Consider the following 23,795-nt stretch of genomic DNA (forward strand, 5'->3'; position numbering starts at 1 on the left):
CATGGATGGCGGACTCGAAGGCAAAACCCACATAGATTTTGGATACAAACCTTGGGAACTCAAGGGCTGCATTTTATGATGAGGGCAGTGAGTGATAACTCCTCACTCCTGGCAGGGAAGCCTGAGAAAATTAGACAGAAAAAGTATTCTCGGATGGAGAGGTACGCAAAAGCTCAGAATGGGGTTCAAAAACCGAGGATGAGGGATATAGGCCTCTTGATCCAGTCGTCCGATCCAGGAGCCGAAATTCCGAGGGGATGAACTTTTTTGGTTAAGGCTTCTTAACTTCCAGCCAGTCAGAAGAGAAAAATCAAGACGTGACCGGCGTAATCAGGAAAGTAAGACGGTCAGGGGTGGGGCGGGGCCCGCACGATCGGGACGGCGGGACGAAGCAGGACGCGCCCCCTGTGCCCTGTCGGCGGGTCACGGAAGGAGGGCAAAACCCCGGGGCTGGGCCAGCGCTTTCCCGCCAGAGCGAATGCCTGGGCTCCGCCCCCTCGGCTTTCCAGCCAATCGGGAGTGGAAGCGGCTTTGTTTTTCCTGGGTCCTGCCCCGGCTTTGAAGCGTCTGGGAGCTCCCGGCTGGCTGCGGGCCTGGAGGCCTGGGCGGGAGGGGATCCTACGTCTGGAAAGTGGCGCCGAGCCTCCTCCACAGACACCGCGCCTCCAGAGAGCCTCAATACGACCTTGAGGAGTTGGCAGCGCCTCTGACTCTGTCCTTGATTGCTTTGCTCGAATTCCTCCCCTTAGGAATGCTAGCACCACTTCAGCTTCAAGTTTAGAAAATGCCCGAGGCCCAGCAGCTGCCTGCTCCCTTCTCCCCCGACCCCCTTCATCAGAATCGGAGCGGGAACCTGGGGCTGGGGGCTCTCTCTCAGCGGCTCCAGCCCTCCAGCCCTGGCCTTTTCCCCCTTCCCGGAGCCCCCTCATCCTGAAACCACTTCTACCCTCTCACCTCCACAAACCAGGAATGACAAGGAAAACGACAAACGGGAGGAGGCAAGGAAATATTCACAGCTAGCCCTGGTTTTTGTGTTTGCTGGCATCACAATGAGCATAGCCACTCTCTATTTTACCTTCCTGTCGCTTTTCAGAATCTTAATTAATTCCTGGCTTACCAGCCGAGGGCACGACAAAGGACTCTTCAGCCAAGGGGCATACCAGCCAAGGGACCTTCCAGCCATGGCTCACACAGACCAAAGATTCTCCAGCTCAGCAATTCAGCACCACAGAGACCTACCTGCTGAGGGACATCCCAGCCACCAGCCTGCCCCCTTAGTCATTCCTCAAGGCCTTCAGGTTTGTCTTCTGCCATCTCAACGCCTTCAGTTTCCCCTGCTCTGTGCTCCTGTAGCCCCACAGTACAAGGCTGGTAGTCAAGAAGAATATCCAGAAAGCTTTGACTAAAAACACATACTTTCTGCCTTCTGCATTGTGTGTGTGTGTGTGTTGGGGAGGGTGTGTTTGGTTGTGGTTATTTCATTGTTATTTCCGCTCTGAGTCCCTGCCTTTATTTGGGTGTGAATGCTTGTGTTTGCCAGGTTAAGGTGGACTCTATTGGGGCAGAACATCTGTACTATTATGTAGGATCTCTTTAACTCATTTTTTTTACAAAAGCTTAATAAATTGCTTGCAAAAGGGAACTGTACATCACTGAGGAATGGAAAAAACAACAGTATCTCTTGCCATAAAGAGAGAATAGCTATAAAAATAAATACAGGAAAAACAAAACTATGCCAGTAAATTACAGCCACTTTCACCTAGCTGTTCTCTCAACTCTCCAGCCAGCAACACCACAGCCTTCCATGGGATCTGTTTTGTTCATACCTTGAAATGTCCATGGGCCCCAAGGTTTAGTTTTCAGCTTTCCTTTCACTTTACGGTATGTGATATGCCTGGGCCATCTCCTTCCCATACACCTGTTGCAAGCTCATGGGGGAGTAATGAGGAAGCATCCTCCAAGACCTCAAAATTACAGTTGCCTCTAAAGGCTACCTGGGCTCTTCCCAGGTCTTGTACGCGAATACAGGTGTCACTCTGTCTGGTGGGTCACTGGCTGGTGTATCTCTTGTCTGGAGAGTATAGAGTTCAAACCCTGGGATCAGACCCCTAGGCCACACTAGCAAAGGTCAGTACAAGTTATAATCAGGCTTAGCTGCAAATAACAAAATACACAAAATGAGTAGATCAGGACCCAGGTCAACCCACAGCTGATGGCATAACCCAGAAAATGGCTGAGAACAGAGCTGGATCCCTGATATAATCTGCTTGGAGTCCCCCCACCTAAAGACCCTTGTCTGTGATCAAAAAGATTTCATTATTGTTTAAGCTGGTTTGAGACAAAGTCTGCTGTTACTTGCAGCCAAAGGCTTTGTAACGAATATAAGACAGATTCCTAGGAGAAAATTTCTGGTGAAAGTACCTGAACATTTTTGAGGCCCTTGATAAATATCACCACAGGCTTTATGAAGAAGTAATACTAGTATACATTATTAACCTTATTTAACAAATGGAAACACAAGAACTTGTTAAGAATGAGTAGTAAAGCTGAGATTAGGACCAAATTTTTCTAACTTCACTTCTTGATTTGCTCCACGAGCAGTGAGTATTCCCTCTGTGCCAGACATTTTAACTCGTATATTTAGCTTTGTCCTCAGTTTTGTTCCTCTCTAGGTAGCAAGTAATTTATGTCCTTCATATCTCAATAATTTTCTTGTACTGTTTCTTTGATAATCTGCATTTCTCTCTCGTCTCTCTTTCTGTAATTCCTAATCCTCCTGGTACGATATCCTAATGTTCTTAGCTTTTTCCTACTCTTTGCCTTTCTTGTTCCATTTTCTGGAAGACATTTTCAACTCCATTTTCCAAAAGCTTCTCTTGAAATTTTTATTTCAGCTATAATATTTGTCATTCCAGTGAGGTCTTTCTTGTTCCCTAAGTGTTCCATTTTCATAGACTCCTATTCTTTATTCACGGTTGCAATATCTGCTCTTCTTCTTTGAGGACATTTTGTTTAAAAAAAATTCTTTTCTGTGTCATTCATTCTCATGTTCATTCTCTCTTTCACTCCTTCCTTTGCTTCCTTTTCATTTCTTTGTTTTGGACTCTATGCTTTATATATTAGGGATTTTCATAAGTTACTATATTTTCTTATTTAAGAGGCATAAAAGGTTGCCTGGAAAGCTTTGTGTATAGCTGGGAACTTACTGAGTGGCGGACTTCACTGTAGTTTTATTGGGCAGGTATTTGTCTCTCTGTGGCAGACCCCAAGTGTCAGTGCTGGTGGGTGTTTTTCCTGGGTGGGTTGGTTTCCCCAGATAGGGACACTCCAGCTGCCACCAGAGGATACAAACCTGGTCCCCAACATCCTGGAAGGGGCCAGGGGGAAAGGGGAAGAGGATGTTTGGGAACTCACAGCTTGTTATATCAACTGTCGTTGAGTGACACTCCTGCCTCCCCCCAAGCTAAGCTGACCCCTGTCCCCAAGGCCTGATCCAGGCTCAGCCTCTGCAGGAGATAAAGCTTTAGCCTTCTCTCTGCGTGGGGTGAAAACTATTCTGACTCTGGTGGACGGGGCAGGCAGTCTGGGGAGTCTAACTGCCCTCTTTTAAAGATATTCCGTCTATGTTCCAGTTTCCACCCCACCCACCACGCCAGCATGCGTGCTGCACAGTCAGCCGAGAGCAGAACGTGGGCCTGCAGTGCCCGAGCCTCTCTGCCAAGCGCTGTTCTTGCTGACCATCCTGCTTTGCGGCTCACACATCAGCACCGTCGAGTGTGCTGACTCAGCTACAACTCCTGTCTCAGGGCTCCAGCTCCCGGATTTTACAGACATTTCTTGTCCTCTTCGGTTCTCTTTGTCCTTATGGGCTTATGCCTTTTTAACTTCCTTTACCGTTAATTGTCTTCAATCTGCCATGTTTAGCCAGAAGTCATTCCTGTCATTTCCAACCTGTAGCATATTCAAAAATGACCACTTCTCTCCATGAGTGCCGCATACTCTGCTGGTCCCAGCCACTCTGACCGCTGGGAGATTTCAGGAGCCTCCTCACTGGCGACAACACTTGGGACTCCCTCCCACCCTGCAATTACTCTTCACACAGCAGTCACAGTGATCCTTGTATTTTTACTTTTTTTGATCCAGGGATAACACACATGCAGTAAAGTGCATACACTTAACTCATCTTGAGTGTACAGCTCGATGTTTTTTACACGTATTTTCACCCATGTAAGCACCACCCAGATCCAGATGCATTCTATTTCCTGCCTGGTAAGGTTCCCTAATGCACCTTCCCAGTACACACCACCCCAAGAATTAACCGCTATACTGGCTGCTGTAAACACCAGTTAGTTTTGTTTGTTCTTGAATTTGATATAATAGAATCATGCAGTATGTACTATTTTGTGTCCAGCTTCTTTCACTCCTACTATTAGCTGTGGGATTCATTCATTTTATTGCATGTGCCCACAGTTCATTTTTATTGCTGTATAATGTTCCATTGAATGAATATCCCCAAATTTATTTATCCAACTTGTCTATTGATGGACACTGGGTTGTTTACAGTTTGGGACCATTATGAAGTAAACTGCTGGGGCCGGCCCCGTGGCATAGCGGTTAAGTGCGTGCACTCTGCTGCTGGTGACCTGGGTTCGGATCCCGGGCGGGCACCGACGCACTGCTTGTCAAGCCATGCTGTGGCAGCATCCCATATAAAGTGGAGGAAGATCGGCACAGATGTTAGCTCAGGGCCAGTCTTCCTCAGCAGGATTGGCATGGATGTTAGCTCAGGGCTAATCTTCCTCACACGCAAAAATATAAATAAAAGTGAAGTAAACTGCTATGAAAGTTCCTATTATATAAATCTTTTTGTGGATATATACATTCATTTCTCTTGGTTTTATACCTAGAATGTAATTACTGGGTCATAGGATACACATGTGTCTGACTTTAGTAGGATTTGTCAGACACTTTTCCCAAGCGCTTGTACTATTTCACATTCCTGCCAAGTGTCTGCTCAAGTATTTTGCCCGTTCTTGAGTTGTTGATTATTATCTGTTTATTATTGATTTGTAGAGGTTTTAGGAAATATATTCTGGATATGAGTCCTTTGTCAGATACAGTCAATTTTCCTTTTCATTTCATTAATGGTGTCTTTCAATAAGCTGAAGTTTTAATTTCAATGAAGTAAAAATTTATTATTTTTTATGGGCTGTGTGTCCTGTTTAATCTTTGCCTACTACTAGGTAACGAAAACACTATCCTGGGTTTTCCTATAGAAGCTTTCGTAGTTGTAGCTTGCACTATTATAAATTGATTTTATATATGGTGTGAGGAAGGGGGTCAAGTTTTATTTTGTTTTCACATATATATCCAGTTGTTCCAGCACCATTTATTGAAAATAACTTCTTTTCTCCACTGAAATGCATTGATGCCTCTGTGGAAGATCAATTGACCTTATATTGATATTTATATTTATATCAACAAAAAGAGATTTGTGGATCTTTTGCTGTACTCTCTGTTCTGCTTAATTGATCTGTTATCTGTCTTTATGCCAAGACCACACTATCTTACTCACTTTACAGTACTTCTTGAATATAGTAGAGTCAGTACTCTGATTTTGTTCTTCTTTAGGATTGTTGCGTCTACTTAGGTCTTTTGCATTTCCCCTATAAAATTTATAATCACTTTGTCAAACCTGCTGGGATTTTGACTGGAACAGCATTGAATCTATAGATCCATTTTGGAAAAACTAACATCATATATAAATTTTATATATATATTGCCTTAATATTTTTAAAGACATTTTCACAGGGTATAGAACTCCAGGTGTGCAGACTTTTTTCTTTCAGTACTTTGAAAATGTCATTCTATTGTCTCCTGGTTTCAGTTATTTCTGATTAGAAGATAGTCCGTAGTTGATAACACTGTATTCTATGACTGAAATTTACTAAGCGATTAGAACATAAATGTTCTTACCCACACAAAAGGTAAACAAATATTTGAGGTGATGGATGTGTTAATTAACTCAATGGGGGGAGTCCTTTCACAATGTATACATATATAAAATCATCATGTACAGTTTAAACACCTTACAATTTTATTTGTCAGTTATACCTCAATAAAGCTGGAGGGTGGGGAAGATAGTCTTAATTTTTTTTGATCCTGTGAAGTTCAGGTGTCTTTTTTCTATGGCTGCTGTGATGGTTAATTTTACGTATCAACATGGCTAGGCTATGGTGCCCAGTTGTTTGCTCAAACACTAGTCTAGATGTTGCTGTGGAGGTATTTTGTAGATGTGATTAACATCTATGATCAGTTGGCTTTAAGTAAAACAGATTATGCTTCATAACATGGGTGTGCCTCACCCTATCGGTTGAAGGACTTAAGAGCAAAAACTGAGGTTTCCTGGTAAAGAAGGAATTCTACCTCAAAAATAATATAGTAGCAGAAAAGTCAAGATGGCGGCGTAGGCAGACTCTGAACTCACCTCCTCCCATGGGTACAGCCAATTTACAATTACTCGTGGAAAAATTACCCCTGAGGGGGAACTGAAAACTGGATAAGAGGAACTCCTGCAACAAAAAACAATCCCAATTGAGGTGGAAGAGGCAGAAACTCCCTTCTGGAGAGAAAAAATGCCGCCTTCACAAGCCACAGTGCTTCACACCCACCAGGGAGCAGCCCAAAGGTACACAGCCCTCCCTGGAGGAAAAGGGACCTGAGCTGAGGAGCGCTCCTGCTGTAGGCATTTTTTGGACCCAGCACAATCGAGATGAGTGGCATAATATCTGACTTTACTTGCTACTAAAACATTGGGGCATACCCCCAGAAAAGCTGGCTCACAAAGAAATTAAAACTGGCTCTTAAAGGGCCGACGCACAAGTTCACCCATTTCAGAAAGCAACCCAAGATCACCAGAAAGAAAGGTGCACTGTGCTTTGGTGTAAAGAGACTCACCGGATAGGCTCTGAGTGCATCTTGGTGAGAGGTGAGACCTCTCCAGGGACTGGGACATTGGCAGCAGCCATTGTTGTGGCCTGGTGTGGGCGTGCTGACACAGACACTGGCAGATGCCATTGGAGTTCTCCCTGGGGCCTGCTAGACCAGGGTCTTCCCCACCCACTAGAGCACCGATTTAAACCAGCTCAGCCAGGGCAGGCAGCCCACCCTAGGGACTAGCCCCACCCAACAACAAGCCCGCAGGCAACTTCTGGGCCTGCTAAGCGAGCTGCCTGGATTCTCCGCAGCCTGGTGAGTGGATCCACCTCTATGGGGTAGGGTGTGTGCAAGGAGTGGGTGGAGAGTGTCAGGTGGTGGTGGAGTGTGTAGGGCTCCAGCCTTGGAGAGACTGGGTCCATTTCAGGAGGTCGGGGTGCACACACAGTGCAGGACTGTGTTGACTGTGTATGTGGACCTCTGGGCGGCAGGGCTTGTCAGCTGTAGAAGACTTGTGCTTCTCAAAGACCTACATAGGGGGTTTGCTCCACCTTCCAAAGTCTGAAACAATTGGGTGCTCCTGTTCCTGAGGCCAGCCCCACCCAGCTACAATCCTCAGAGAGCTGACAAGAGACCTAAAGGCTGGAGGCTTATAGCAATTGTAATTCCCTGAGCCTAACAACCTGCCATGCTGGGGGCCTACTCACTTAAAAGAAATACTGCCACACAAATGTGCTATTAGAACTTGCAGCCAACTGTGCTGGGGCTCCCCACACCCGATAAAGAGACTGAAGGGCCCACAGCAACTACAAGCAGCTGAGCATTACAACAGCTGACCAGAGGCATAGCTCAGCCTCCCTGGGCACCTACAGGGAGAGCAGCCACACCACAACAGAAGGACACACGTAGTTCACATAGGGGTCACTCCTGGAACATTTGGAACTGAGGGAAGCACACTGCAGGCCTCATAAGGCATGACTTATATAAGGTCACCTATCCAAGAGCAGGTGACGTAGCTGACCTACCTAATACATAGACACAAGCACGGGGACAGAGGCAAAATGAAGAGGCAAAGGAATATGTTCCAAGTAAGAGAACAGGACAAAACCCCAGAAAAGGAACTAAGTGAAACAGAAATAAGCAACCTACCCGACAGAGAGTTCAAACTAAGAGTCATAAGGATGCTTACTGATCTTTGGAGAAGAATGGATCAACTCAGTGAGAACGTCAACAAAGAAATGGAAGATATAAAAAAGAACCAATCAGAAATGAAGAATACAATACTGGAAATGAAAAATTCACTAGAGGGACTCAAAAGCAGAGTAGAGGATACAGAAGGATGGATTTGCTTGCTTGACAAAAGACTAGAAGAAATCACCCAAGCTGAACAGGTAAAAGAGAAAAGAATTAAAAAGAGTGAGGACAGTCTAAGGGACCTCTGGGACAACATCAAGCGCACTAACATCCGTCTTATAGGTGTACCGGAAGGAGAAGAGTGAGACAAAGGGGCAGAGAATCTATTTGAAGAAATAATAGATGAAAACTTCCCTAACCTAAGGAAGGAAACAAACATCCAGGTACAGGAAGCACAGAGAGCACCAAACAAGATAAATCCAGAGGCCCACACCAAGACACATCATAATTAAAATGTCCAGAATTAAAGATAAAGAGAGAATCCTAAAAGCCACAAGAGAAAGACAAGTTACATACAAAGGAAACCCCATAAGGCTATCAGCTGACGTCTCAGCAGAAACCTTACAGGCTAGAAGAGTGGCATGATATATTTAAAGTGCTAAAAGGAAAAAACCTACAGCCAAGAATACTCTACCCAGCAAGATTATCATTCAAAACGGAAGGAGAGATAAAAAGTTTCCCAGACAAGCAAAAATTAAAGGAGTTTGTGACCAAGAAACCAGTACTACAAGAAATGCTAAAGGGACTTATTTAAGGGGAAAATACAAGACCACAAATAGGAAAAATTATTTATTTCCATGATAAGAGGGTACTGGATACAAATGTACAAAAAAGAGGTTAGATATGGTATCAAAAACATAAAATGTGGGAGGAGGGGAATTAAAGAGTAGAGCTTTCAGACAGAGGTCAAACTAAAGAGACCATCAACTTAATATAGATTGCTATATACGTAGGTTACTGTATACGGATCCCAAGGTAATCACAAACCATAAACCTATAATAAATACACAAAAAAACAAGAGAAAGGAACCCAAACATAATACTAAAGAAAGCCATCAAACCACAAGGGAAGAGAGCAAGAGAAGAAGAAAGGAACAGAGAAGGACAACTAAAACATCTAGAAAGAAAAGTTAAAAAATGGCAGTAAGTACACAGTCACCAATAGCTACTTTAAATGTCAGTGGACTAAATGCTCCAATTAAAAGGCATAGGGTGGCTGATTGGATAAAAAAACAAGACCCATATATATGCTGCATACAAGAGACACACCCCAGACCTAAAGACACTCACAAGCTGAAAGTGAAGGGATGGAAAAAGATACTCCATGCAAATGGCAATGAAAAGAAAGCTGGGGTAGCAATACTCATATCAGGGAAAATAGACTGTAAAACAAAAACTGTAATAAGAGTCAAAGAAGGGCACTACATAATCATCAAGGGAACAATCCAACAAGAGGATATAACAATTGTAAATATCTATGCACCCAACATAGGAGCACCTAAATATATAAAGCAATTATTAACAGACATAAAAAGAGAAATAGACAGTAACACAATAATAGTAGGGGACTTTAACACTCCACTTACACCAATGGATAGATCATCCAAACAGAAGATCAATAAGGAAACATTGGCATTAAATGACACACTAGAACAAATGGACCTACTAGATATATACAGAATATTCCATCCAAAAACAAAAGAATACACATTCTTTTCAAATGCACATGGAACATTCTCCAGGATTGATCACATATTAGGCCACAAAACAAGTCTCCATAAATTTAAGAAGATTGAAATAACACCAAGCATCTTTTCTGACCACAATGGTATGAAACTAGAAATCAACTATAGGAAGAAAATCAGAAAAGCCACAAATATGTAGAGATTAAACAAAATGCTACTGAACAACGATTGGGTCAACGAATAAATCAAAGGAAAAATCAAAAAATACCTGGAGACAAATGAAAATGAAAATACGACATGCCAGAATTTATGGGATACAGCAAAAGCGGTTCGAGGGAAGTTTATAGCAATACAGGCCTATCTCAACAAACAAGAAAAATCTCAAATACACACTCTAACAATGCACCTAAAGGAACTGGAAAAAGAAGAACAAACAAAGCCCAGAATCAGAAGAAGGGAAATAATAAAAATCAGAGCAGAAATAAATGAAATAGAGACTAAAAACCAATAGAAAAATTTAATAAAACCAAGAGTTGGTTCTTTGAAAAGATAAACAAAATTGACAAACCTTTAGCTAAACTCACCAAGAAAGAATGAGAGAAGACTCAATTAAGTAAAATAAAAAATGAAAGAGGAGAAATTACAACGGACACCTCAGAAATACAAAAGATTATAAGAGAGTACTATGAAAAGCTATATGCCAACAAATTGGACAATCTGGAAGAAATGTATAAATTCTTAGAATCATACAACTTTCCAAAACGGGATCAAGAAGAAATAGAGAATTTGAATAGACCAATCACCAGTAAGGAGATCAAAACAATGATCAAAAACCTCCCCAAAAATAAAAGTCCAGGACCAGATGGCTTCCCTGGTGAATTCTAACAAACATTCAAAGAAGACTTAATACCTATCCTTCTCAAACTCTTCCAAAAAATTGAGGAGAGGGGGAAACTCCCTAACTCATTCTATGAAGCTGACATTACCCTGATACCAAAACCAGACAAGGACAACACAAAAAAAGAAAATTACTGGCCAATATAACTGATGAACATCGATGCAAAAATCCTCAACAAAATACCAGCAAATCGCATACAACAATACGTTAAAAAGATTATACACCATGATCAGGTGGGATTTATTCCAGGGGTGCAGGGATGGTTCAATATTCACAAATCAATCAACGTGATACACCACATTAATAAATGAAGAATAAAAATCACATGATCATCTCAACAGATGCAGAGAAAGCATTTGACAAGATACAGCATCCATTTATGATAAAAACTCTGAATAAAATGGGTATAGAAGGAAAGTACCTCAACATAATAAAGGCCACATATGACAAACCCACAGCTAATATCATCCTCAATGGTGAAAAACTGAAAGCTATCCCTCTAAGAACAGGAACCAGACAAGGATGCCCACTCTTACCACTCCTATTTAACATAGTATTGGAAGTCCTAGCCAGAGCAATCAGGCAAGAAAAAGAAATAAAAGGGATCTAAGTTGGAAAGGAAGAAGTGAAACTCACTATTTGCAGATGACATGATTTTATATATATAAAACCCTAAGGAATCCACCAAAAAATTTTAGAAGTAATAAACGAATACAGTAAAGTTGCAGGATACAAAATCAACATGCAAAACTCGTTGCTTTTCTATATACTAACAGCGAAGTAGCAGAAAAAGAAATCAAGAATACAACCCCATTTACAATTGCAACAAAAAGAATAAAATACCTAGGAATAAACTTAAGCAAAGAGGTGAAAGATCTGTACGCTGAAACCTATAAAACATTGCTGAAAGAAATTGAAGAAGACACAAGGAAATGGAAACATATTCCTTGCTCTTGGATTGGAGGAATTAACATAGTTAAGATGTCCCCACTTCCTAAAGCAATCTATAGATTCAATGCAATCTCTATCAAAGTTCCAACAATATTTTTCATAGAAATAGAACAAAGAATCCTAAAATTTATATGGAACAACAAAAAACCCTGAATACTTAAAGGAATCCTGAGATAAAGGACAAAGCTGGAGGTACCACACTCCCTGATTTCAAAATATACTACAAAGCTATAGTAACCAAAACAGCATGGTACTGGCACAAAAACAGACACACAGATCAATGGAATAGAATCGAAAACCCAGAAATAAACCCACACAGCTATGAACAGCTAATCTTCGACAAAGGAGCCAAGAACATACAATGGAGAAAGGAAAGTCTCTTCAGCAAATTCTGTTGGGAAAACTGGACAGCCACAGGCAAAAAAATGAAAGTAGACCCTTACCTTACACCATACACAAAAATTAACTCAAAATGGATTAAAGACTTGAATGTAAGACCTGAAACTATGAAACTTCTAGAAGAAAACATAGGCAGTACGCTCTTTGACATCAGTCTTAGCAACATATTTTCAAGCACCATGTCTGACCAGGCAAGAGAAACAATAGAAAAAACAAACAAATGGGACTACATCAAACCAAAAATCTTCTGCACAGCAAAGGAAACCATCAACAAAACGAAAAGACAACCTAACAATTGGGAGAAGATATTTGCAAACCATACATCTGATAAGGGCTTACTCTCCAAAATATATAGAGAGCTCATGCATCTCAACAACAAAAAAACTACCAACCCAATTAAAAAATAGGCAAAAGACCTGAAAAGACATTCTCCAAAGAAGATATACAGATGGCCAACAGACACATGAATAGATGTTCAACATCGTGAACTATCAGGGAAATGCAAATCACAACTACAATGAGATATCACCTCACACCCGTCAGAATGGCTATAATTAACAAGACAGGAAACAACATGTGTTGGAGAGGATGTGGAGAGAAGGGAACTCTCATACACTGCTGGTGGGAGTGCAAACTGGTGCAGCCACTATGGAAAACAGTATGGAGATTCCTCAAAAAATTAAGGATAGAACTATCATATGATCCAGCTATTCCACTGCTGGGTATTTATCCAAAAAACGTGAAAACACCAATGCGTAAAGATACATGCACCCCTGTGTTCACTGCAGCGTTATTCACAATAGCCAAGACTTGGAAGCAACCTAAGTGCCCATCAAGGGACGAATGGATAAAGAAGCTGTGGTATATATACACAATGGAATACTACTCAGCCATAAGAAACGATGAAATCCAGCCATTTGTGACAATATTGATGGACATTGAGGGTATTATGCAAAGTGAAATAAGTCAGAGGGAGAAGGTCAAATACCGTATGATCTCACTCATTAAGTAGTAGATAATAACAACAAACCAACATATAGAGACAGAGATTGGATTGGTGGTTACCAGAGGGGAAGCGGGGAGAGAGGAGGGCGAAAGGGATAATTAGGCACATGTGTGTGGTGATGGATTGTAATTAGTATTTGGGTGGTGATCATGAGAACATGATGTAATCCATGCAGAAATAGAAGTATAATGATGTACACCTATAATTTATACAATGTTATAAATCAATGTTACCACAATAAACAAAAAATTAAAAAAAAAAAAAGAACAACACAGTGAAAGTAACATAGAAATCCTGCCTGAGTGTCCAGCCTGCTGGCCTGCTCTATGGATTTTGGACTCAAGATGGCAACGTTAGCTCTTATGTGAATTTCCAGCCTGACAGCCAGCCCTACAAGTTTCAGACTTGCCAGCCCTACAATCACATAAGCCAGTTCCTTAGACTAGATCGATCTTTCTCTCTCTCTCTCTCTCTCTCTCTCTCTCTCTCTCTCTGTATCTGTAATCTGTTTCTCTGGAGAATCCTGACTGATACGGCTGCTTTAAAGGTTTTCTCTCTGGACTTTTCTGAGCTTCCTGATTCTATGGGTTAATGTTTTTTCATGATTTGGGGAAATTTGTCAGCCATTATTTCTTCAAATATTGAATCCATTCTGTCCTGGAGCTCCTCTACATCTAGGAGTAGAGGAGATCCCACATTTAGGACTCCAGCTCGACTCTGTTGGAGGATCTCATAGTGTCTGACAGCACTCAGCCAGCCTTATGTCATTTCCTTCCTTTTCCTCTCTGCACTTCAGGTTGGATAATTTCTTTTAAATTGGTTTTGAATCTACTGATCTTTTCTTCTGCATCCAGGTTGCTGTTAAGCCCAGCAAAATAATTCTTAATTTCAGATACTGTACTTTTCAGCTGTGCATTTGGGGGAACTCCAGCTTTAATCTGTCACATCAGCCTGCTTGGCCTTGAAAAGCTCTGCTGGTTTCCCATTCCCCAGAACAGTCCCTCTGTCACAGGCCCAGTCCTCATCCACCTGTGCCAACATTTCCCAAAAATCCCCAGGGAGGAGAAAAACTGCTGATTTCTGCTTGCTTAAGATGGATCCTTCACTCACTGGAATTTAACTTCTTGAGATTTTACATTCCATAGCTCCTTGATGCCTTTAAAATATGAATTTTTAGTTTATCCCTTTATCCATAATTGTTATGGAAGGAAAACGGCCTGCCATGACCTTCTACAACCTACAGGTATGGAATTTGGACCTACCTTTAGATAGAAATCAGATCTTGTACAGTCATGCTTAATACCTCCAATGGCTTCCCTTCACACTTAAATCCAAACTCCTTGCCATGGACATATCACGACTTGACGGCATGGGGTGGTCAGATCCCTGCGCACTATTCCACGTTGATTTCTTAACATGCCCCATGGCTGTCCTCCAGGCAGGCTGGCTTTTTTCCTTTTCCTATTCTTTCTTACCTCAGGAAGATGACACTTGGTATCCTGTCTGCTTGGGTCTTTCTTCTCCCAGATAATTCTATAGTCCTCTCCTTCTCACACTTCAGGCCACAGCTCAAATCTCACCTCGTAAGAGAGGTTTTTCCTGAACACATTATCCTATGTGTCTCCCTCCCATCCCCCAATCTCTCTGTTTTATTCCTTTATATTATGTATGATGATATGAAGCAACCTTGTTAATTTGCATTTTCTTATTTATGATAACATATATTCTGTGAGGCAGTGGCCTAATCTGTCCCATTCAGCACTGAATCCTCAGGCCCTAGACCAATGCCTAGCTCACAGAAAGTTGCAATAATGGCTATTGGATGAATGAATGGATGAAGCCCCCAGGATGCTTACAGGAGCTGCTAGTCCACAGGGCCATGTGAGGGCATATCCCAACCACACAACAACATACACACAGTCCTGTGGAAGGCATCGTATGTACTGCTGTCAGAAGTGCTGGCAGAGGGGAGACTTCCTCCACAGGGCAGGGGCAGGGCACTAACATCCAAATACAAGTCCAAAGGTTCCCAGGGGAGCAAGAAGGCCTCGTGGTACCCGGCGCTGTGAGGGGCACAGGGCATGCCAAAGAGGTCTCCTGGCTCACGGCTCTTCCAGGCATGCTGAGTTGTCTGGTGTCATGAAGATGAGCAGGTGCATTAACAGGCCCAGAAGGATGGCCATGAGGCTGAAGCCCAAGGCCAGCTTAGAATTTATCTTTGCTCTGACTTTGTCTTCCAAAGTGTTTGCTTTCCGGGCCTGTGGAGGTGAAGACAGACTGATGTTTTTCTGAGAAGGGGTGAAATGGGGTAAGGGTCCCCTCAAGTGAAGCTGGAGGCCGTAATCAGGATCAGGGGAGGGAGGATGAGGTGGAGGAGAAGAGGAAGCAACAGAGCAAGATGGTGCAGGGGGCCTGGGGAGGACCGGGTGGAAGACAGCACAGGGGGATCTCTGGGAAGAGGCAGGGTCAGCAGGATGGTGCACAGGGTGGGGACCAGCCCCAGGTAGCAGGGATGGGAGAGGGACTGGGGCTAGTAACTAGAGAGCTGGGGCTCCTGTGGAAAGTGGGACAAGGCGGGGTTGGGGGTGTTCTGCAGAGAGGGGACAATGGGTAATCCCCACCCACCAAGCAGGAGAACACGATGGCAGGTATTCCCAGCGGGCAGAAGCAGAAGACTGAAAACATGGAAAGCAGCAGGTAGTCCTTTACGGGAACGCTGAACGCCATCTCGCAGAGGGGCTGCATCACGGTGACCTTGACCTCTGGGGCCCATATGTCAGCCAGGGCGGCCATGGACTCCAGCAGAGGGGAGGGGTCTGCAGAGGGACCAAGAAGGGTCAGCAGATGCTGAGTAATGGGGACCCAGAAAACCAACCCTACAACAGGAGGCACGGGAAATACTCGCCCCACAGTGACCCTGACCACCGTTGTGGGAAAACGACCCCTGTGACACCCCGCTGACCTCATACGATAGCCTCACTGGCCCTAAAACACCCTCCAAGTCACTTAGAAACACTGTGCGCTGCTTCACTCTCCCTAAACCCATCCGTGCTCTCCAATGACGCGCTACATCCCGGTTTGCCTGTGCCGTCCAGCTAGTGAAGCCTGGTCCTAGAAAATTACAGAGCTCCCCTTTCAGTCTAAAAAGTGCTCGGTTTGGATGTTAAATTAAATGGTCACTTCAGCCCAGTGATTCTCAAACCTGATCACACGTCAGAGGCACCTGGAGGACTTGTTAAAACAGATTGCTGGGCCCCGTCCGCAGGGCTGCTGATTCCATAGGTCTGGAGCAGGGCCCAAGAACGTGCATTTCCAACAAGTTCCCAGGTGCTGCTGCTGCTGCTGCTGCGGGCTGGGAACCTCGCTTTGAAAACCCCTGCTTTAGCTTATTACTCACTCTGTACCGCTCTAAGCCTCTCTGTTGCTCCTGTAACCCTCTATCTGTACCCCATATTCCCCGTCCTATAACTCGGTCCTAGTCCTGCTTCACTCCTATCTCTGATCCTAGAACACCTGCTGTCCCCCATAACACTCTCCCTGCCCCATAACCCACCCTCTTCCTATAAACTCTTCCCTCTCCCCCATAACTTCTCCCAGTCCCCCATAACTCCCTTCCTGCTCCCCATAACCCCTCCCTGTACCTCATGACCCCCTCCTATAATTCCTTCTCTGTCATACACTCCCCCGGCCGTATAAGCCCTTCCATTTCTTCACATAAATCCCTCCCCATCTGCCTTCCTGAGACCCCAAAACCTCCCCCTGCTCCCTTCCCAATCCCCTTCCCGTCCCACAAGAGCCTCCCTATCCCACATACCCCGCTCTTCGTCCCCTATAATCTTCTCTTTGTCTCTCGTGACCTTTTCTGGTTCCCTTCTAACCTCCACCTTGTTCCCACACAAATCCTTCCCTTTCCCCCAAACCACTCGCCTGTGACCCTACCATTCCCTCCTGGACAGCCGGACACCCATCAGTCCCCTCCCTATTCCGTATTTAACTCCCCACTCTTTCCTGATCATCATCCGCAAACCCAGTTAATGCCACAGGCTGTCCTCTCATCCTGGCCCCGGGGCTGCCCTGGCATTTGAGTCCGGGGGCGTGGCCTCTGTTGATCACTTCATTGTGATTGGCTGCCCTGATACGGAGGAGGCAGAGTGGGCGGTGGCTCAAGCGTTTAAACCCAGCTTCTGGTTGGTTGATGAATTAAGGGGGCGTTACTTAGCCCCGCCCCCTTTCTCGGCCTGCCCTCTTGATTGATTCAATGGATAAAGAGGTGTGGTTTCAGTTACTTGTCTTTAGTTGTTGTTTCCAGTTTGAACTCCTGATTGGTTCAGTGAATGTGGGCGGGCCTCAAGTACTGGCTAGTAACTTCTAGACTGATTCTTTGATTGCTTCTCTAAGCGCAGAGGGCAGGATGTAATCTTTTTTTTTTAACATGAAAGTATCGGGAGGCTACAGTGCGTCAGGCAGTGCCCTGCTGTTGAGGGCCAAGTGACCACCAAGGGACAAAGCCGCGGCTGTCCGGGAGCTCACAGTCCATGGTGGAGAAGAGGAGATGGAGAGTAAAAACCCAAATAAATAAACCAGACGACTTCAGAAAGGACCAAGGGCTATGGGGAATAACCAGGACATACAGGGAGAGAGACCTGGGAGGGCGTCATGTGGTGAGATGGGGAGTGAGGAGGTCACGGAAGGCCTCTTTGGGGAGGAGGACATCCAAGCTGAGACCTTGGCTGAGGGGCCAGCTACCAGAAGACCTGGGGGGAAGAGTTCCAAGCAAGGGGAACAGCATGTACAAAGGTTCTGAGGTGGGAAGGAGATTTGTGTGTTCCAAAAACAGAAATAAGGGCAGTGTGGCTAGAGTGTGGGGAGGCAGGAGGAAAGGAGGAGAGGAGGGCAAGAGAAGACCAGGCAGATCTAGACGCCTGGGTGAGGGATTTGAGTTTGATCCCAAGAGCCGTGGGAACATGTTGGAGAATTTAAGCCAGGGGAGGGATGCAATTTGATTTGGGTTGTAGAGTTGCTCTGGCTGCCCTGAGCAGAATGGAGAGTGGAATGCAGAAGGTTTCTGCTTTGCCTGGGGACAGAGCCTGACAGTTTCATTCTTAGAGAGGGCAGGGCCACGACCCTGGGGTCCCTTGTCCATGGGGGGATCTGGACATGGAAGGGGGAGCATCTGGCACAGAGGAGGCTCCAGGAAGCACCAGCCGGGAACAAGCCATATGGGATCTGAGTACATCTGTATCTATGTGTGTATGTGTGTCTCTCTCCCAAGATGATGGACTCAGCAATGCCTTTCACATCTTAGGCAGTTACCCCCCTCAGTCCCTGGAAGCGTGGAAGTTGGAAGGTGTAGGGGTGGTGTAAGAAATCATGCTGTCCAACAGTTTTCCTTACCTTGTACCAGAGAAGTCACCAACATAGGCCATTAAGAGTGAGAACCCCCTTCCATGGCCGAGGGTCTCTTGGTTGGGATATTTCTTGCCCGGTGGATCCATTGGCTGGTGGTCATGTCTCTTGGCCAGTGGGTTACATCCCAGGGAGACCGTCCACTCCCAGTGCTCCTTCTCACAAAGGGTTTAATGTGCAACCCAGACCAGAGCCATTGTTTGGTGGAGTGTCAGGGGCTCTGTGCTGCCTGAGGCTCCCAGGGGCTCCCTCAGCTTCCCTTGGATTACATAGTCTAGGGTCTGCTTTGTCTATAAAACTAGATTAAGTACAGGACTAGGAGAACAGCTGAAAACAGAGCTGGGTGCGTGTGCCTGGTGCATGTGCCTGGAGCCTGCCTATTCTGTGCTTCTTGTTCTCTGAAAGAATTGGTTTTCTTCTCTGTTACTTGTAACCAATGAATACAGATGGATTTCTACGATCTTGCCAACATTTGTTGACATCAGTCTTTTTACTTTTAGCCATTCTTTGGGTATATAGTGGTATCCTATTGTAGTTTTAATTTGCATTTCCATAATGACTAAGGATATTAAGCACCTTGCACATGCTATGGCCGTGTGGAAATTATATCTTGTGACATGCATGCTCATGTCTTTTGCCCATGAAAAAAGTTGGATTGCTTGGATCCAAAAATTGGATCTTACTGCAAATATTTTCTTTCAATTTGTGGCTTGCCTTTTCACTTTCTTAGTGGTGTCTTTCATAAGCAGAAGTTTTAAATTTTGATAAAATCCAATTATCATTTTTAATATTATGCTTAGGCTTTTTATGTCCTGCTTAAGACATCTTTTTCTACCTATCCAAAAGTTATAAAAATATTCTCCTGTGTTTTCTCATAGAAGCTTTATAGTTTTAGCTTTCATATTTAAGCCTGTGATCCATCCTGAATTAATTTTGTGGCTATCATCCTGGACAGCACAGATCTAGGTTGACATTAGGCAAAAAATAATGTGGCATGAAGTAAGGAAGGATTCAAGATTCATTTTTTCCTATATTGATACATGGTTTCATGAGCATTAATTGACAAGACTTTCCTGTCCCCATTGTATTGAATTTGCACCTTTGTCTTAAGCCAAATGGCTGTATATATGTTAGTCTATGTCCGCACTCTTTATTTTGCTTCATTGATCTGTTTGTCTATATTTGCACCAATATCACACCGTCAAGATACTGTAGCTTTATAGTAAGTGTTGAAAGCTGAGTAGTGTAAACTCCTGTGGAAATTAATAAACAGAAACCTCATTAAAATGGAGCCAGGGGGCGAAAATGGGGGAGCTCTCATGCTCTTCTTCCCAACAGAAAGAAGAAAGACTTCCTCTTCTTGACAGGCATGAAGCTCAGCCAATGAAAGACTGTCACAACTCAGTCAATGAAAAGCCACTACCCTTCAAACTCCCAGTCTCCTACAATGGACTGTTGCTTTACAATAGCCCTCTAAACTTCCTCTTCCCTTCTATAAAAGAGTTTCTCCTCCTCTTGTTGCTAGGGACTTGCACGTATCTTACCATGGTTGCAGGCCACAAATGACAATTCTTTGCTGATCCTGAATAAACCCATTTTTGTTGGAGAAATAACTGGCTGTTTATTTGCTTAAGGTTGATAAATAAATGAAAAGCAATAGGATGTATTGGAGTATACGGGGAGGCCATTTGGTGTAAAACTAATTCGGCCTGACCTTGTTTTTCCAAAAGGGCCTGACATGGCCTATTGAGCATGTACTGTATATCTGCTTTAAACCTTTACTATGTCCCAAAGACAAGAATGATGCCCTTAAAGATAGGGATGCAGCTTTCCCCCATATCAGCATTTCTTTAAGGATAAGCATCTCTTCCTGGAAACTAAGGATTAATTACTGACCTGCTGTGCTCACCTTGTGACCACTGACCTGCTGACCACCAACCTGCTGTGTCAGCTCAGCATCTTGTGACAACAGTAAAAGAGATGTTCCTGTCATATGTGATGTATGCTCTTTGTTCCAAGACGGTATGTAATGTACACCCCACTCCTTTGGTGCCCTTCCAAAGGAAGGCCCTGGGCTGAAGTCCTCAAACTTGGCTCATAATAAACTCACCCCAATTTTGATTTATAGATTGACTATGGATTATTTGCCTCGACAAGGTCAACACCCACAAGCATATTCTTCTTCAAGATTGTTGCAGCCCTTCTAGAGGCTTTGACTTTCCTACATTTTAGAATCAACTTGTCATGTTCTATAAACATGCTCATCTTGTGTTTATTGCTTCATCTCCTTCCAGTGGGACAGCTTCCCGGGCAAGTTAAGGCAAACTTTCTAATCCAACCTCCAGCTTCCCATGTTGGCCAGAATTCAGCAAAATCTATTGGGGGAACATTGGCAGGAAGGAAAACCCAACCATACACATTGGGTTCCTTCAGTTTCTAATCACTCATGTCTCCCCAAACAGCCATCAAAGCTCCACTTGTTTTTCTTTCACCAAGCAGATTTCCTCAGCTTGTGGTAAACCCAGTCATTCACCTCCCCATGCCCAGACTCAGCAAGTGCCCCAAGGAAGTGACCACCAATCTCCACTGAGCAGGAAGGGCTCCTTATTCTCTGGAATTTAGTTTCTTTAGACTTCTTTGTATCCACGGCTCTTTTCTGTCCTTAAAAAATATGAATTTCTTAGTTTCTCCTTTTTTTCCCTAGCTCTTATGGAGGAAGACTGTGATATTGTGATGTATTATAAGAAATATATATTTGGTCTTCGACCAGTTCCTGGCACAGAGCTCCTAAAACCCTTCAAATTTCCTGTGATGAGAGCCATAAAGGTGTCTTTTGTTATGGTGTGATTTTTGGAAAGCCCTAGGTAACCTAAGTATGGGGGCTGGTTGCCAGGGGAGCCAACCATGTGATTAGAGGGTTGGAACTTTCAGTACACCCCCAACCTCCTCCAGGGTGGGGAGAGGGGCTAGAGGTTGAATCAGTTGCCAATGGCCAACAATTTAATCAATCACGACTAGATAATGAAGCCTCCACAAAAAAACAAAAGGACAGGGTTCAGAGAGCTTCCAAGTTGATGATCGTATGGAGTTTTGGGGAGAGTGGAGCTCTTGGAGAGGGCATGGAAACTCCACGTCTTTTCCCGATACCTTGCCCTATGCATCTCTTCCATCTGGCTGTTTCTGAGTTATATCCTTTTATAATAAATCAGTAGTCTAGTAAGTAAATTGTTTCTCTGAGCTCTGTGAGCTGCACTAGCAAATTAATCGAACCCAAGGAGGAGGTCGTGGGAACCTCTGATTTATAGCCAGTCGGTCAGAAGTACAGGTAACAATCTGAGCTTTTCACTGGCCTTCTGAAGTGAGGAGATGGCGTGAGGCAGTCTTATAGGACTGAGCCCTCAACCTGTGGAATCTGATGCTAGGTAGATAGTGTCAGAATCGAGTTGAATTGTAGGACACCCAGCTGCTGTCCAAGAATGGCTTGTTGGTGTGGGGAATCCCCCAACACTGGAATTGGTACCAGAACCTATTTAGAGACCTTTTACATTCAATTTAGATGTGGAACTGAATCTTTTAAAAACAGAAACCAGAGCTTGTGTTCTCCCTGTTTAATACCCCCTGTTAAAAAAACAAAATTCAACTGAGTAAATTTGAAGATCTAATTGGCTTTATTAAATGATTCACGAATCAGGCAGCATTCCATCTAGCAAACAGAAGTCAGCTCTGAGGAGCTGTACAAAATGGAAGGTTTTTATAGGCAGAAGGGGGGGTGAAGCAAGGAAACAAGGATTATTTCAGTCAAGGTCACCTTAGTTTTGTCTGGCAGATTACCTCACTAGCTGATCAGGAAATTCCAGACTGATTGGTTTAAAATTCCACTCCTGGGAGAGGCTGAAACTGCACTTAGGTTAGATATTAAGTCTTGGTTTGCTGGTGTGGGGCTTAGCACAAGTGACTCCATTTTGGGCCTGTTGTCTCTCTTTTAACACTCCAGTGGCTTCACTTCACACTTAAAATCCAACCTTCTTCTTGTGACCTTCCAGGCTGTCTGTGCCCTGCCCCCTGCTCTCCCTCTGAGCTTACTTAATAGCACTCCCATTGCTACACTCCAGCCCCACCAGTCTTCTTTCTTTTCCCAGGACAAGCCAGGCTCCTTTCTGCCACAGTGTCTTTGCACTTGCTGTTCTGCTTAGAACTCTCTTCCATATTTTTCTATGGCTCTCTTCTCTCTTTTCAGGTCACAGCTCAGATATTAGCTCCCCAGTGAGGGCGTTCCTGAGCCACTCTGTCATAAGTCCCTCTTCATGCTCCCCTAATTTGATTCTGTTTTCTCATAATGTTGACCACTACTTAGAACCGTGCTGCCCAGGACAGTAGCCACACGCGGCAAATTTAATTTAAACTGATTATAACTAAGTTAAATTAAAATTTGAGTTCTTCAGCTGCATTAACCACATTTCAAGTGCTCAAGAGTCACATGTGGCTAGTGGGTACCATATTGGACAGAGTGGATTATAGAACCGAAAAGTTCTATTAGACAGCACTATCTTGTTGCTAGAACTATCTTGTTGCTTTACATTTTACTCTTTTTTTGTGTGTCCTCTCAATATAATGTAAGTTTTATGGAGGCAAATACCTCATCTATCTGAGTCAGCACTGAATCACTAAGGCTTAAAACAGTGCCTGGCACACTATAGTGGTTGCCCAATAATTGTCATATATGACTATACATAAACCCCATGGTACTTAGCAAAGTGAACACACAGGGGCACATGAACACGTGTACAGCAGATGAATGGAAAGCAGAAACCTCCTCATAAACTTTATTACTTTTAAAAATGCTGATGGAGGGGAGACTTCCTCCAGCACAGGTAGGTTACTGACGTCCAAGTTCAAAGGCTCCAGGAGGACCCGGGAGGTGCAGTTCATGACTCTCTGAGGGAGATGAGCCTTCAAGATGATCTCACAGTTCTTGTCTCAAGACTCTGATTACAATGGAGAAAATGATCAGAGTGGAGCCCATCAGGATGCCTGAGATGCTGAAGCCCAAGGCCAGTCTGGAATTTTTCTGTGCTTTCCTTTGATTCCCAAGGAAGTTGGCGTCCCGGGTCTGTGGGGATGAAGGCAAGCTGGTGGGAGTGTTTCCAAGGGAGAAGGGAGATGGGGGGAGGTGGGGAGTGCAAGATCAGAGCTAGCGGTGTGAGGAAGGTAAGAGCAAGGTTCGGTCCCCCAGTGGAAAAAGGAAGAAAGAAGAGGGGCAGGATGAGGGAGTGGGTCTGGGCAAAACACATGAGGAAGAGAAGCAGAGGGGGGCGGTCCT

The 23,795-nt window shown here is 44.0% G+C and overlaps 1 protein-coding gene across 1 annotated transcript in view; it reads right to left on the reverse strand.

The window, feature by feature from the left end:
* Positions 1-22,132: 22,132 nt before the first annotated feature.
* Positions 22,133-23,795, reverse strand: part of LOC147912910 (uncharacterized) — an 86,378-nt gene continuing 84,715 nt past the window's right edge. Inside the window, exon 4 of the mRNA XM_087422245.1 lies at positions 22,133-23,585. Coding sequence (XP_087278371.1) covers positions 23,439-23,585 — 147 coding nt within the window. The 3' untranslated portion in view covers positions 22,133-23,438. The remainder of the gene's footprint in view (positions 23,586-23,795) is intronic.

This window comes from Ceratotherium simum, chromosome 33 (assembly GCF_057802395.1).
Source record: "Ceratotherium simum simum isolate JZ-2026a chromosome 33, ASM5780239v1, whole genome shotgun sequence".
Lineage (NCBI taxonomy): Eukaryota > Metazoa > Chordata > Mammalia > Perissodactyla > Rhinocerotidae > Ceratotherium > Ceratotherium simum.